Genomic DNA, 17,313 nt, shown 5'->3' with positions numbered 1-17,313 from the left:
TGGGGCACAGGAGACCATCTGTTGAGGTGAGGCCTGAGTGCCTTCCAAGGCAGAGACTATGAGACTGAACAAAAACTCCCCAGAACACAGATGTACAGAGCTGGGGTCCATGGAAGCCAAGGCTCCCCCAACCAAGATAATCCCAATGGAGGGGTGCGGAGACAACAGCCCCAGCAGCAGGCAATTGCTTCAAGAACGGGCAGCACGGTCACTTTCAAGGTGACTGCTCCTTTATGGACTATAGCTACAGGCAAGCCTGGACAACCACTCCCAGAGCTCACAACCAGGGACCAGACAAGATGATAGTCCCAGTAAGGATCTACAGTCCAAAATGACGGCCTCAATAGATTCAAGGTGCAGCCAGGCCCCCATATACACAGAGATGTGTGCTCATATGCCACAAAGGAGATATAGTTGACAGTGAGGAACCACACACAGACTCTCCGTGTGGGGGCAGATGTCTCCCTCACCAATCCACTAGATCTGCACCATGACTGGAACTACTTTGGCAAAGCCTTGCAGGGGCAGTAGAAAGACCCGGCCAGAGGGGATGACCGTGCCTTCAAGACCAGAGAAGAAGTGGGGTCTGGGGAACCAGCTGATGCTGGAACATGAAAATATCTGGGGGAGGGGACTCCACAACTTGAGAGGGCCCCTAAGGGACCAGTGAACTCAAAGTCCTGTGGGTACAGAATGGCTGACCCAAAACAAGGATTTCATAGAACAGAAGAGCGATCCCATCTTGAGCAAAGCATAAGAATAGCTGGCCACTGCCAACGAGGAAGCAGTCAACCAACAGAGGCTAAGACAATGGCCATGCATCCAACTAAGAAAGGAATAGATTACCAGGTGGTACGTGATCACCAAACCGCAGTCCCAACTTTCGGTTCTTTTGGAGAGTTACTCCAGCTCACGCACTTGGTACCATGCATCAAGGAGAAAACCCTTGAAAGAATTACCAGCCTATTCTATTGCCCAGGCATCTACAAAGAGATGAGGGTGAATTTATTATTTGTCCTGCCTGGAATGTCAGTTGACAAGACCCAAGAGCATTCCTAGGCCCACCTTGATACTGATGACAGTAACAGACACCCCCTTTGAGAGAATCAGCATTTGACTGGACCACTAGAGAAGAGCATGAAGGGATAACAGCATATACTGGTGATCATGGATTATGGCATGTGGTTCTCAGAGACCAGTCCGCTTCGCACACCCAATGCAGTGACCACAGCTATGGAACTCATGATGGTCTTTGTGAGTGTGGGGATCCCCACAGAAATAGACCAGGAACTGAACTTCATGTCACAATTGATGAAAAACATATATGAGCTATTGAAAATCAAATCTCTAGGATACCTGTCTATTACCCCAAAACAGATGGGCTTATCAAGCACTTCAATGGGACCCTGAAAGGGATGATAAAGTTTGTGGCTGAAGACCCTCACCACAGGGATCATTTGTTATTGCCCCTGCTACTTGCAGTGTGCGAAGTTTCACAAGCATCTGCGGGGTTCTCACCCTTCCAGTTGTTATATGGGAGACAACCCCAGGGGATTCTACATCTAGTTGGGAAACCTGGGATCTTGTTCCTCTCAGAGTCACTGCACTAATAAAGCCCATTCTCCAGCTCTGAGCGAAGCTGAAGACACTATGGACTTTTGCCCCTTATAGGCCCAAGATTGTCAAAAATAGGGGAACCCATCCATACAAATTCCAACCCAAAGACAAGGTATCGCTGTTGCTGCACAGCTTGGAATCGGAGTTAATGGCAAGGACCCTTAAAAGTGGTACATCAGGTAGGAGCAGTCGATTATGAGATCTGACAACCTGGGAGGAACAAAGAGACCCTGGTTTATCACACAAGTCTTCTGAAGGCCTGACAAGACCGTAAAAGCTTATTCATAAACACATTATCCCCAATCCAGAGCTGATCCCCCATTCACCATCATTCCAAGGCCAGACACAATTCCCTTGAGGGAAGGGCTTCGGCTGTCCTAATCGACTCAGACACTGCAGATGGTCCCATCTTTCCCTTCCATGTTCTAGTCACAACCCAGATGAACCCATTTGTTTGTCAGCCTCACAGCAGAGCACGAGGTCTGTGAGAGTCATCATCCCCTGTCCAGAAAGATTCAGGATGCTATCCATTAGGAGCTGCGGGCAATGTTGGACCTCGGGATGGTAGAAGATTCCCACGGATGGTGAGGATCCAATGTCCTGCTACCCACGAGAGATGGGACAACTCGGTTTTGCAACAACTTGAGGAAAGTGAGTGCAATATTCACATTTGACGCATATTCATATTGTTGACTGATTGGGGGCTATGAAGTACATCTCCACTTTAGATCTGACCAAGGCATCTCAAGAGAAAACATCCTACAGCCTGTACCATTTCAAAACTATTCCCTTCAGCCTTCACAAGACCGCAGCCACCTTCTAACACTTGACAGACACAGTCCTGCAACCACACAGCCTATATAGACGATTTACACCTATATAGTTGTGATTAGAAGAAACACCAAGCATATACTGGTAGTCCTAGGGGCCTCAAAGACGCTGGCCTCACCGTAAACCTAGCCAAGTGCTGACTGAGGTTTCATGAGGTGATGTGTCTGGAATACACAATTAGAAGTGGCAAACTTAGGCCTTTAATTGGGAAGGTCCAGGCCTTGATTGATTGCCCTGTGCCATCGACAAAGAAATAAGTTAGATGATTTTGGGGTCTGGCTGGCTACTATAAGCAGTTCATACCCCATTTCATCACAATAGCTGCACCTCTCATTCACTTAGTGAAGAACTATCCCCAAGATGATCATCTAGTCTGAGGTCTGTAACAAAGCCTACAGAATCTTGAAAGACAGCCTGAGCAGAGAACTGGTCCTCTTCCGCATGGACTTCACGTGATTGTTCATACTCCACACAGGCATTTCAGATGTGGGGCTATAGTCACTGCTATCCCAAGACCTTAATGAGGAAGACAATCTAATACGCTACATTGACCAGAAACTATTCCCACGAGAGGGCCTACTCAACCATAGAAAAAGAGACCTTGGCGGTGAAATGGGCCATATAAGCATTGTGGTATTACCTACTGGGAAATCCCTTCCTCCTGATAATTGATCGTGCACACCTCCACTGGATAAATACCATGAAAAACACCAAACCCGCAGATTATGAGGCGATATTTGGCCTGATTATCTTACGCCTTCCAAATAGTCCATAAGCTTGGGTATTCTGGGGTTTGTTCCCTATGGACACGCTCCAGTTGCAGGAGAGATTTAAAAGAGTCTCTTCAGCACAGCAGGGTGGTGGGCAGAGACAGCCCTGTATTCATGGCTAAAGAGGACCTACTGCAGACGGGTATCCCCAGGAGTGAACTGGTGCACAACATCAAGACTCCCTAGCCTGCCAAGGCTCATCAGCTAGATGACTAAGAACAATCGCAAGTAACAAGGCACCCTGAGGTGGTACAGAGTGACAGGAAGAGGCCCGGAAGAGAGTGTTAGCTGGACTACATATAGAGGGTGCCTTCCTTACAGACGGCCCCTGGGTTAGAATCCAGGGGAGTGGGAGGAGCTGGATTCCCCTACCCCCATAACTGCTAGGTGGGGCTGACGCCACAGATAGGCAGGGTGGCCCAGCAGAGTCCCCATCTTCCACCCCACTCACAGAGGCATGCAGTGTACTTACTTTATATGCTGCCATAAGTATAGACATAATCTGATACATTTACAACTCACCCCCACCACCACTGAGAAAAGACAGAAGATGGGCATAAATGGCTTTTCAGAGAATAAGTCATGTAAGATCAGAGTGACAGAAGAAAATCATTTTTAGGCAGATAGTGTGAGCGATCAGCAGACATTTTGGGCCTAAGCTTGCTCTCTCTATCTAAAAAGTGACTCTCTCAGTGTACATAGGTCAGTAGCATCACAATAATGTCTAGTTCTTATACAGCTCTTTATCCACAGATCTCAGAGAATTTGATGAAGGAGGTAAGTACTGTTATGCCTGTTTTACATATAAGGAAACTGAGCTGTGGGGGCACGGTCAAGTGACTTGCCCCAGGTGAACCAGCAGCCCTGTGACAGTGTGAGGAATGGAACCTAGGTCTCCCAAGTCCCCAGTCCAGAGCCCTATCCAGTAAAACTGCATTACTCACATTTTAAGTTAAGTGTTAAGAAACATAAGAGAAAATACCTACTCTCAGTCGAACACACCCTCTTCGTGATCCTCTCATCATTTTGTCCTTTGACTGAAAGAGAAAACAGATTAATTGGATTAATAAACTTACTAAGAATTCACATAAAAAAATTATTCAAGACAATTTGGAAAGAAGTAAACCATTCTGGAGTAAAGTTTTATGAACTGATGAAGTAAAACTACCGCTATGATAGAGGTTATATTCCATATAGCATAGGAAGAAAGAAGCCATAAACACACAACTGTTTTCTGGCGTTATGTATGCTAGGAGGTAACGTCCTGGCCTGGGACAGTAGCTCTTCTAAAGGTGTCACACAATAGAGAGTCAATGAAGTGCATATCAAACCATATATAAAACTTCTTGAAGAAAAAGACTAAGGGCTCCACACAATCATCTAGTAAACCAAGTGGAGAGGAGCAGACACAAGTCGAACTGGGCAGGAGGATATGGAAAATGGCAGAATAATGACTCCATAACATGGTCCTTCCACTTCCAACAGTCTCACAAATGACACTCCACCTATCACCATAAAAAGCCCCACCTTTGAAGATCAGCCTTTATTTCTGTACAGCCTGTCTATCTAGAAAACTTACACCATAGTAGTTAACCCACAATAGTTATACCAGCATAAACCCTGTGGGCACTTTTTCTGAAACAAGAATGGCTTTTTGACTGAGCTCAAACTGCTTCTGAAGTGACATAAGCTAAACTGGAAAAGGGCCATCTTATCCTGGAATAAGAATGTCCACATAAGCAATTATACATAACCATAGCTCTTTAATTCACAGCTCAGCTAATGGTGGTATAAATTTTCCACATAGAGAAGCCCTAAATAAGCTTCCTAGATAGCCACGGTACACATGCAGCAAAGTCTACTGATATTTGGAGCGAAGGTAATCAAGTCAGAGCAACCTGAGTGTCAGGCTCCTAACCAGGGCCCACATGACTTGCTTTCATGTCTACCTACTAGGCTACCCTGCCTCCCAGCCAAGTTATTGAAGCTTTATTCCTTAGTATCCCTATTTAGAAAAGGGACCTGTGCACTCCTGTCATAGCTCAAGGAGCATTTATAAGGGGAATTCAGGTGGAAAAATAACTAACAGATCACAGAGCTTAGGTCTGGTTCGAGGTAAACAATGAAAATATTCTCTTACCATGTCTGCCTCCACACTCTCCCTCCCTCCATTCTACATTTCATTGGTAGAGACTCAGGTCTAGTTTTCAAATAGAGGCAATGTCAAACATTTTATTAGCTCTGGCACTGGCTCATGCCAGAAGCCATTTACAAAAATCTACCTGTGTTTCAAATACTATGGTATTATATGGACAGATCAGGGAGCACGAGGGAACATTAGACCTCTGAAAAAATGCCTAGAAAATGTCTTTTTTTTTAGTACTTAATTGTCAAAGAACATTCTAGTCATCAATAGGAATTAATCCTAGAACTATGAAAGCAAGACTTTTTTTTGGAAGGTAGAGCTGCAACAGGGCTGTGGTTGCAACCTGAGCTACAGAGAGGCAGTCCCACTCATTTAATACTCCTTCCAGAGCCAAGCCTGAAACCCTCGTCTTTCCAGTCAAGAATTACTACTTGAGCCTTATTTTCTTCCTACGCTGCAACCAGGCAATACAGAGCAACATGCTCATATACATAAGGTTCCTCCTAAAGTCAATAGCAAAGAAATCCTATTGGCATCAATGAGAGAAGAACTGGGCGCCAAACCATCCACTACAAGAATCACTAATAAATTACAACCTACTATCTTTAAATACCAAGGCATGAGTTTAAGGAGATTTAACTATATAAAAAGTATGAAGAGACAGTAAAAAGTGCTTTTGAGCTAAAGACAGACCAAGTAGTGCTAGAGCCAAAATTTCAAGTCAGGTCAATGTTTTGGGTGCGTGGGGATGAGTTTTTTTGCTTGTTTTATAACAACCTGTACTCAATCTGTCAAACAGTTTTTCTTCAAACTATTTGCAACGTTAATTATGGAAAGACAATCATTTAATCTATAATATAGATTAAATATACATTTTCTGTGCAGATTTCCTTGAAAGCACCTCCACTTTGGTGCAAAGAAGAAAGGCACAAGTTAGGGGAACAGAGCAAAGTGATTGTATCAGCTGCTGAAAGAAGCTGTGTTAGCCCCTATGTTTGAAAACTTACATAGAGGAACTCCCCTATCAGACACAAAGTTAGAACACAAGCAATGTTACATTACAGACACAGCCAATGCCTGAGGATCTGACTAGATTGCCCTGAGGGACTCCAAGAGTTTGGATCTTAAACTCTAGGCCAGGAGATGGAAAAGAACTATGGAGCTTGTATCTCCCACTGGTGGATGCAAGCAGCAGCGGGCTGCAGAAATCCCATCCAGGCCTTAGCTAGCAACCCAAGTCCCTTAATTAGGAGGGGAAAGACATAAATAAGAGGGAATTCTTAAGATCACCTCACATTGGGGGAGAAAAATAGAAGTGTAACTGTATGAGTCATTGTTATAAAAAAAGTCGTTAATAGATGGATCCACTTACATTGGCCCCAAACCTACAGACATTTATATATGCACAATTCTACTCACATGAGTAAAGTTACACACATCAATAAGTGTCTGTAGGATCAGGGCTATGATTTGGAAAACTTGGGGCCCATTTATAGACTTGAACCATTTCGATTTTTGTGAATGCATTTCAATGGATAAATACACAATTCGACTTCTCCATACTTCACTGAACATTTACTCAAAATATGAAGTTTACAAGTCACTTACAAGGGATTAACTATTCACATTTTTGACTGCAGAAGTCAAGGTTCTTTGCAGGTTTAGAAATAGTCACTTCAGTATTCCATGATCTTCAAATAAGATAGTAATAAATGAAGTCATTGCCAATAACATTAACACAAACATTTTAACATTAAGCAAATGCTTTGTTGTTTTAAGAGCGCAGTCAAGTTTCTAAAAGCTCACTTGTACAATCAAATGGTTATAATGCCTAAGCTTACTACTAATAAAAAAAATTCTGTTTTCCAGTTTCTTTACCTTTAACTGCACTCTGTTTATACTCAGCTAAGCCCTGATTCTGCAAACTACACCAATAGCATGGACTTCTGTACCTATAAGGCCATGGCTTCCAATCCTTTTATGCACAAGATCATTTTTTTGAATTTAAGTACAACCCAGGATCTACCCTGCCCCTTCCCAGAGGCCCCCCCTTCCTCAAAGCCCTCCCCCGACTCCATCCACCACTACCCCCATCAATCCCTCTCCCCCACCCTCACTCACTTTCACCAGGCAGGGGCAGGGGGTTAGGAAGCAGGCTCTGGGCTGGGGTCAAGGGGTTCAGAGTGTGGGAGGGGGCTCCAGGCTGAGCATCGGGCAGAGGGTTGGAGTGGAGGAGGTTGTGAGGAGTGCAAGCTCTTGGAGGGAGTTTGGGTGTAGGAGGGGACTCTGGGCTGGGGTAGAGTGTTGGAGTGCAGGAGGGGAGATGGAATGCTGGATGCAGGAGGGGGGTCAGGGCTGGAGATTAGGGTACAGGAGGGCACTGAGAGTGTTAGCTCCAGGAGGGGGCTCTGGCTGGGGTGCAGGCTCCCGCCAAGCAGCATTATCTCGCACAGCAGCACAGTGGGGCTAAGGCAGGCTCCCTGCCTGCCCCAGCCCTCCGCTGCTCCCAGAAGAGGTCAACACAACCTTGTGGCCCCCGTGCAGGAGAGCATGTGGCTCAGCACACTGACCCTCTCTGCAGGCACTGTCCCCACAACTCCCATTGGCTACAATTCCATTCCTGGCCAATGGGATCTGTGGGAGTGGTGTTTGCAAGTAGGAGCAGCAGGGGGCTGGCAGGGAGCCAGGCTTAACAGCAGCCCCACTACACCCTTGGACATTGCAATCGACTGGGAGAGTCTCCAGGATCAACCAGTTGATCACGATCTACAAGTTGGTGATCACTGCTGTAAGGAGCCTCACTCATTTCACCAGAATTCTCATTAGAGGGGTCCAAAGAGAGCCTTAACACTTACGCAAGTAGTTAACTTTAACTTTGCAGAGGCATGACCGCAAATACTCTCATTTGTGTAGAAAGACAAGTGTTTTATGGTTTTATAATCACATTTCCCAAAAATCAGCAGGGAGACTCAGGACCAGGACCAGGCACAGAAGCAGCAATTTATGAAAAATAGAAGTATTTCAAGTTGGTCATGTCCCTTTAGTGTCTGCTCCAACGTTATAAGTGATGGCTTTTTTCACTAAATATATTAATAAAAATGTAACTTAATATTAACCAATTAATTTCTAGTCTGTTCTATGCAGTATGTTATATCACATTCATACTATAGTATCTCCTTCCAGTAGTAGTCAATTGAATGTGGCTCACTCTCTCTTTCATTAAAGTCTCACTCTTGCAAACCCAGTTGTTCAGAGTAACCACTAATTCATTTGGCATACTAAATTCTCTCCCCACTCCAATCAAAGGTTTTTATAAGAGCAATGATTCAAATAATTTATAATAAAAAACTTAAATCTCTTGTATAGTTTTAAGAAAAAGAACATTGGGTCTTTAGCCTCATGCCTCACAACATATTAAGTGTTGATATCTTGATAGTATCACACCTTGCCAAAATGTTCTTCTATTAAGAAAGCCACCTTTAAGTTGCAGTGTCAGTGAAATGGAGCTCTTCCTCATGAAACATAGCAGAAATTTATACCCACAATCCAGATACCATAATGAATGCTTCTGCAGATAAATTCTCTTACAACTGAACATGTTAGTATGTTGCATAATTACCCCGAGAACAGATTTACACATTGCTTGAATTTCCGTGGGAAAAAAACTCTGTAAAACAGTCCAAAATCTGAAGTAACCCTTTTGGAAAGTGTCAAAAACATCAATTTAGAAACATGACGTGACAGATGAGCTGAAAAAATCAACACAGAAGGCTGAACAAACATGGAATGATGTTTGTGATTGAACTTTAAGGCTTTGTCTAGTCTAGGATTTAAAGATGTGTAAAGCCAACACATTCTAAACAAGTTCAGGGTAGACTTAGCCAACTTTACATGTGTTCAAGTCTACAATAGACTGCTTAGAATGTGTTCACTAATATGCCAACATCACATCTTGAAATCCTGATCTAGATAAAAGTCAAAGATGAAGAGTGCAGCCACACCAGAAAAAGTGTTCTCTTACCATGTTAGCTAACAATTGGTAACAAAAATGAGGTAGAATCCTAGTGAAGACAAGGCAGTTTGTCTTTTACTAGGATTCTACTGCATTTTAGTTGCCACATTAGCTGAAGTGTGGAAAGAAAACATTTTTCCCCTAGTGTGGACAATGCCTAAGAGTACTGACAGTGGATTTTATCATGTTCTGCTAATAATCAGGAACTATTACAGAGTTAATATATATTGAGAACTACTAGAAATTTAGATGTCAAGAAACACTAAACATTTCCATCACCTTTTCTTTAATAAAAATTATTTACAAAAGATCCATCACTGTTTTTTCACTTTAAAATACAGGGATCACTGTTAAAGGAAACACCAGAAAAGACATAGGTAAAGCTTAAAAAGAAAACGTTCTTTAGTGTAGCACATAACACACACAAGACAACCAACAAGGACAAGCAAAAATACTTGGGGCCTAGGAAGAGAATATGAGAGTGGGTCCCCTCCCTAAAGTTTATTAATAAAGATACCCAAAGACCCCAGAAATACATGTTCCTGCTCTGGATTTTAGAGGGGTTTTGGTTTTTTGGGGGGGAGGAAGGCCCACATATCTAGTTTATATGCATTTTTGAAGATTTACAATTCAAAGTATACCAAAGTGTGACATATTTCTCATCCGTCTTCAGTTTTGCCTCCTCAGGCTCCTATAACCACACTCCAACTTGGGCTACACTTCACCTAGATTTGCTTCTCCAACAAACAGCACTTTCAATGATGCACAACTAGTTTCTCTAAGCAAACAATTTGGCAATTAGCAGTTAATGCCTTCTGCTCATTTAGAGAGGAAATACAGAAGAAATTCTGCACCAAAAGCCAAAATCTATTTTGCCCCCATATTTACAGAAATGTGGCATTGTTAGATTCCTGTTGTGAAACACTCACCTCCTATTCAACAATACTCTGCACTCAGGTCCTGTAGGAACCATATTCTTGGGGTACAATAGGCCAACAGGACAAAATACAAGGCTTGTGGCTTTTCAAGATTGTAGCTAGCTAAAACTATACAAAGGAGAGCCAGGGTGGGGGTGTGGGGTTTAAAAGCAAAGACTGCTTTCTCTCTTCCATCTGCCAAATTTCACCTGCATTTTGCTTGTAACAGATGCCAGAAGAAAGTGTGGATTTTCTGCATGTATTCCACTAAGTAAAATTTGATAGTTTCTAGTAATTGTTTCACTCTCCCACCATGCCTGAACTGGTTGCCGATCTAAAATATGAATACACTTGTAACCAATTAGTGATGACAGGACTGTAAACCTACTGGAAGCTACTGAATTTTACTTCATAAACACATTAAAAGTGCATTTTCATATATAACTACATTGACATATGCTGCTGACACAGCTGCTGGCATCCAATCTGGCCCTTCAGCCACCATGAAAGGCTACTGTCTAATTAGGTCTGCCACAGGAAAGGAATGTTGCTGATGGGTTCATGAAAGAGATATACAAACAGTATTTAAATTATACCATTTTGAACTTCCTTCAATTTTATGGAGTGGTATTTGGAACAAGAATTAATAAGGCGCAGAACTTCCATAATCCTCTAAAAATCAATGCAACACATCAAGATAGAGATTCATTTATAAAAATTAGTTTACAATCTCACCTACTTATTCCACTTTTTTTTTTTTTTTTAACAGGTTTGTGTAACTATGCCCACTGACTATCAGTTTTCATTAAACTGCTAAAACATTACTTTTATTTAGTACAGCAATACCTAAAACCTAAAATGTTTACACTAAACTATTACATGAACTACTCTGAATGTGACATACAGCAATTTACTGTACCTTGCATTTTGGATTCAGCTTTAAATGTGATTTTAAAAGTCAAACCAGATTACTACAAAGTATAGAAAATGCAGTTGAAATAGCACACATAAGTAGCTGTATTTTGTAGAATTAAATTTTGATTTTAAAACACTAACATTACCAGAAGAAAGAAAAAAAGAATGCCAATAGAACAGAACATTGGCATAAAGTGATGGCTCACCAGATGTCCATTGGTCATTCTGGGGTTTGTTCCCTAGCTTATGGGCTATCTGGAAGGCTAAACCAACATTTAATGATGTTTTAACCTTTATTTATGGTGAAAATGCGTGAGTCAGAAAGCATGGTTTGACTTTCGCAAGGTTGCCAGTTAGAAAAGCCACCTTCTTCTTTGTAAACTAAGAAAATCTGGTTTCAGAGTAGCAGCCATGTCTTTTAAAGAAGATCTGAGATGTCAGTGAGGGGAACAGTATTCCACACTGACTTTTACAGAATAAGTAATCCAGTAAATTTAAGTGGTAGATCGCTTCCTTCACCAAAGGTGAAGGGGGAAAAAAAACAGATAAACGACACATTTTAAAAACCCTCTATTATCTCCCCCCTAACTCACCGTTTTTAATGCACTGGTACATAAACGTTTTTTGTATTCCGCAAGTGGGATAGAAACCTAGTCAGTCAACGAGGTAAGAGCCTAAAAGGGGGTCAGCTGTTCTTGGCGTGGGGTTTACACATACAAGTACTGTTCTGCGATCCCTGGTGAAAGGGTGCTACAGAAGAGCCAAGTGCTATACAAATGCGTAGACACTCAGCCTCACAGCACACGCGAGGAAGGTAAAACGCGCCCGATGCCCCATTCTCCAGAGAGATGCCGAGTCACCGAGGACCAGCCCCTCGCGGTGCGTCACAACCGCTGGGAGCTAGGGCTAGGAGCCAGGGCAGCACCTCTCACCCACTGCTCTGGGTTGCAGGGGCCCGTCGGCAGTGAGCATCCACCCCGCGTTCAAGTCACGGGGAGCCCGACGCCTGCCTTCCCAAGGCAGAATCCCACTGTCCTGGGCACGCCGGGCCCGCCCCCTCCAGCCAGCGACGGGTTAGAGCGCCCCCCTCAGAGCCAACCCCTCCACGCTGAAGGACAACGGGGAACAGGCGGACCGAGACCAGCGTGTCAGACACGGGGGGGGGGGGGGGGGGGCGCTACCCAACGCCCTTCTGAGGCAACTTCCCCACACGCCTCCCCATCCCCACACGCGGCTGCCAACAAAAAAAAAAACACTTCTCGTCCCCCGTCTATAAATCTTTCACCGGGGCCTCCGATGCTACCGCACGCGACCGTTTCCTTCCAACATACAAACAGTGGAGGGAAGTTCTCACCCTCGTCCAATTTTATGGCCGACCCGAGTCCCGACCCAGTGACCTTAATACTGATTAGCGGCAATCCCTTTATTCACATGTCATAGTGAATGACTACGATATCTACCTGTGCAAGACATACACGCGTTGGCCAGCACTCCCCGAAAAGCCCGCTCCCCCTCTCACCACCCCCCCCCAGCTCGGCCCGCCCGCCTCCCCGTGTAGTAGGAGAGCAGCCCCGCGTTATAGTCCAGCACGAACCAGCGGTACTGCCAGCCCTTCATCACGTTGGTCCATTTGCTCAGCGGCCCCTCCATGATGGACGCCATCTTGGGAGCCAGCCCGGCACCACAGAGCCGAGGCTCGGCGGGGCAGCGGGAGACAGCAGTGCGAGCGGGCTGGGGCCGGGCACGCAGCGGACGGGAGAAAGGAACAGGGACTAAACAAACAGATAGGAAGGGCCGTCGAGAGAGCAAGAACACAGGCGGGGCGGCGGCCAATCAGCCAACACAACCCGCGGGCGGGGCCGGAGAAGACTTTTGCTAGTTACCGGTTTGGGGGGGGGGGGACTAAGCGCGAGCTAGCAAAATGCAGCTGAGAAGCTGGGCCGCTAGCCGGAAGTGACGAAGAAAAGAGGGCGCGGCTCAGGTCAGGGGGCGGGGCCATGTCCTGGCTCCTCACCAAGGGAAGCTGTGAACTCAGCAAGGGGGTGGGGTCTGGTTGCTCCCTCCGGGAGGGGGCTGTCTGCCCTCCCTGGAATGGGGCCCCGCCCAGAGCAGTAGGCGGTGCCAGTGTGTTCACCCTGGAGTGGGGCGCAGGGCAGAGCCTGGCTCCAGGCGGGGGGCAGGGCATCGGGCTGGGGCTTTTAGAGGGCGGCAGGTTGCCCAGCAGTGACTGAGGTGCTGGAGGGGCGAGCGTGGGCGCTGTGTGCTGTGCAGCAGGGCTGGGTGCTGAGGGGAGTCAGAGCTGAGCGTGGGGCAGCCGGCAGGGCGTGAAGGCTGAGGTCAGGAGCACTGGGCAGCATAGGTACTGGAACTGGGGCTGCTGCCATATCTCCTGTCTTGAAGTAGTAATAACCCGCACATATGGTTTCTGCCTTCAGCACCCCCACTATAAAAATTATTCCACCACTGCTGGGCAGTGGGGCCAATTTCGAGGCTAGAGGGAGGTGTGAGTGCAGGGGCTTCAGAGTGGGAGGGCCAAGTGTGCAGCTGAGAACAGTGGGTATGAGCTGTGAATGCAGGGCTTGGGCCAGGGACTGTGTGTAGCTTGAGCCAAGGCTGCAGGGGGTGAGTGCTGAATGCCAGCCTAGCTATGGATGAGGGACAGGGCAAGGTGTGGGGAGCCTGGGCATGCATTCCTGCAGCATTCTGCTGGCATTTAGTGCCTGAAATACTGCCCACTAGCCCCTTTCTGATTCTGTACTCATTGGTGTAGTTTCATTTATATTCATTGTGCAAAACTTTCCCTTTTGTACCTACTTCCTCTTGTACCTTTCCCAGTTAGTGGGCCTGGTTGAACCCTGGTATAAGCTACTCACTACCCTGCTCCTGCTGGAATTGGTGTTTACATTACACAAGGGCTGCAGTTGGTCTAAGGTGTTAGACCAGAAAACTGGTTAAGAGTTTAGTCATCCGTTCACACTTCTCACACCATTTTTATGTCAGAGTAGCTCTAATGACTACAGGGGATTTACTCCTGATTTACAGTGTTGTGAAAGGAGAATTGGGCTTCATTAATATTTCTCTCTGTAATGCAAAAACATTCATATTTGGCCTTAGCAGAGAACAAATACTTCCCTATTTGTAACTTATCCTGCCATTTCACATCTGACTGTTCTAAAAACCTCACAGTGGTTGCTACTGTACTTTGTTTCCAGCTGCAATTTAAGGAGTTTGAGGTAATATTTCTGGTAGACACCAGATGGTGCCCTTAAACACAGTCTTACCTGTTCTGTTGTGATGATGTACAGGCAATTCAATCTTGTAGAAACTTTTGTCAGTTGTAACAACTTTTTTTAGCTGTACATGTCTCCATTAAAGTCTGTTTACTGCTTTAGTATTTCTAAATGCAGAATTGCTGCCTATAGATTATACCAACATAAGCAAAATAAAACATTACACAATGTCAAAACTCTAGTTTAACATGTAAACCTTTCATTGGTTTGGATCCTTGTTGTCTCAGATCACTTATTTCACTGTGTCATACCACAGCAATTGAGACCCTCCAAACAGCTGAAGTGAACATCTGTCTTGTTTAATTGTGAGAGCGCTGGAGGCAGCACATTCTCAGAGAGGGATCCTCCACTGAGGAATTTGCACTTCCTCTTGGTTTGATAGAGCCTCAAATTCAGATTCCAAGGCCAGAACGGACCATTGTGATCATTTAGTCTGATCTCCTTTGTAACACAGGTCATAGAATGTCCCCAAAATAATTCCTAGACCGTAGCTTTTAGAAACATCACTTTGAAAGCAAGATTGGAACTAAAGTGTACATTTTTAACAGAGTAATTAACCACTGGAACAATTTACCAAAGGTTGTGGTGGACTCTTCATCATTGAAATCCAATCTGAATTTGTCTAGTTTCAGCTTCTAACTTTCTCTGCTAGAGCCACATAGATTGTGATCAAGTCACCCCTTCTCCTCCTTTTTGTTAAAATCATAGATTGAGCTCCTTGAGTCTATCATAAAAAAGCATGTTTTCTAACCCTTTAATCATTCTCATAGCTCTTCTCTGAACCTTCTCCAATTTATCACCACCATTCTTAAGTTGGGGACACCAGAACTGGACACAGTATTCCTGTGGCAGTTGCACCAGTACCAAACAGAGAGAAAATAACCAGTCTACTCCTACTCAAGATTCTCCTGTTTATACATCTAAGGATCCCATTAGCCCTTTTAGCTGCAGATTTGCACTGGGAGCTCATGTTGAGCTGATTATCTACCATAACCCCCACATCTTTTTCAGTCACTGCTTCCCAAATTAGAGTCTTCTGACCTGTAAGTATGGCCTATGTTCTTCGTTCCTAACTATATACATTTAGCCCTATTAAAATGCATGTTTGCTTATGCTCAGTTCACCAAGCAATCCAGATCTCTCCATATTAGCAATCTGTCCCCTTCATTATTTACCACTCCCCACAATTTTTGTCATCTGCAAAATTTATCCAAAATGATTGTATATTTTCTTCCAGGTCGCTGATTAAAGTGTTAAATACCAAAGGACCAAGGATCAATCCCTGAAGGATCCCCCTGGAAACACACCCCTTGAAGATGATTCCCAATTTACAATTATATTGAAGCCAATTTAATGTGTACCTATAGATTGATGTTCTCACCTCTAGGTTACCCCTCATGCCTGGACATGGCGCTCCAAGTGATTTTGCCTCATGCATCTCCTCCGGTAACCACTTTCTCAGTCATAGTGACCACTCAGCTGGTCTCTTCCCCAGACTCCCTCAATGGGTCTTCTGTGGCTCAGCCCTCTGGCCAAGTCAAACACTCATTCAGTCCCCTTGCAGGGTTCAGCTCTGAATAAGAGGTCCTTTACCACTCCTAGGCTTGACTTCACAAACAAGAGTTCTTTACCCCTTCTGGACCCAACATCAATTTGTTTTGTCCTTGTAGGCCCTACCTCAGGGCTCCCCCACAGAAGCCTCTGTGCTACTCATGCTTTGGGAGGAAGCTGAGCAACCCACAACTCCCCTTGTTCCTCCCTACAGAATCCTCCTCTCTCTACTGAGTGCTTAGCTCTATTTAAGGGTATGTCTACACTGGCAGAGTTACTGCGCCGGCAGTTACAGCACCACTCAGAGGGTGCTAAAGGGAAACCATTGTTGTGTGTTCACACTGTCAGCTGCCTGCGCAATAGCATGTTCACAGTTGCGGCACTTGCTTTGGTATTCGGAGTGGTGCACTCTAGACAGCTATCCCACAGAGCATCTCTTCTGCTGCTGCTGCTAAGAGTTGTGGGAAGGCGGAAGGGGTCACGGGGCATCCTGGGTCCTGTCCCAGTGACCCGTGATGCATTGCTTCACATCCCAGCAATCTTTGTGCTTCTGTCAGCATTTCAACGGTTTGTGTACTGTGTGCTCTGCCTCTTCAGTCTGCAGGAAAGGATCCCACACTGTTGACCAATATGCTGCTTGCTCTCATTAACACATCATGAGTGGCAGTGGATTTATTCCTTAAACTACAAATGCAAGAGGACTTTGACATTGATCTCACTACGTGTAGTAGCTATAACATGAGATTGCTTGTGGAATTCACAGAGGTGCTGACCACAGTGGAACGCTGCTTTGGGGCTTGGGAAACAAGCACTGAGTGGTGGGATCACATCGTCATGCACTCCTCGGATGACGAGCAATGGCTGCAGAACTTTTGGATGAAGAAAGCCACATTCATGAGGCTGTGTGATGAGCTCACCCCAGCCCTGCAGCACAAGGACACGAGAATGAGAGCTGTCCTGTCATTGGAGAAGCGTGTGGCGATTGCACTGTGGAAGCTGGCTACTCCATACTAGTACCAATCAGTCGCTAACCAGTTCAGAGTGGGAAAGTTGACCGTTGGACTTGATGGAAGTGTGGAGGGCCATTAATCACATCCTGCTCCAAAAGACTGTGACTCTGGGTAACATGCGTGACATCGTGGATGGCTTTGCATGAATGGGCTTCCCTAACTGCGGAGGGCAATAGATGGCATGCATATTCCAATTCTGGCACCAGACCACCTAGCCACTGAGTACATTAATCGGAAGGGGTATTTCTCTATGG

At 45.1% G+C, this 17,313-nt stretch overlaps 1 protein-coding gene across 4 annotated transcripts in view; it reads right to left on the bottom strand.

The window, feature by feature from the left end:
* OSBPL9 (oxysterol binding protein like 9) overlaps positions 1 to 13,008 on the bottom strand; it is a 143,972-nt gene extending 130,964 nt beyond the window's left edge. The window contains exons 1-2 of one of the 4 annotated variants that reach the window (XM_075067607.1): positions 12,761 to 13,008; positions 4,205 to 4,256 (exon numbers count right to left, since the gene is read on the bottom strand). In XM_075067607.1, the coding sequence (XP_074923708.1) occupies positions 4,205 to 4,256; positions 12,761 to 12,870 (162 nt within the window). In that variant the 5' untranslated portion in view covers positions 12,871 to 13,008. Of the gene's footprint in view, positions 1 to 4,204; positions 4,257 to 11,801; positions 12,451 to 12,760 lie in introns of those variants that run through there. The other 3 variants (XM_075067602.1, XM_075067604.1, XM_075067603.1) reach the window with 3 other exon arrangements.
* Positions 13,009 to 17,313: the final 4,305 nt, after the last annotated feature.

This window comes from Chelonoidis abingdonii, chromosome 7, assembly GCF_003597395.2.
Source record: "Chelonoidis abingdonii isolate Lonesome George chromosome 7, CheloAbing_2.0, whole genome shotgun sequence".
Taxonomy (NCBI): domain Eukaryota; kingdom Metazoa; phylum Chordata; order Testudines; family Testudinidae; genus Chelonoidis; species Chelonoidis abingdonii.
Note: the sequence above shows the minus strand (reverse complement) of the source record. Positions and strands in the feature narration are given on the sequence as shown.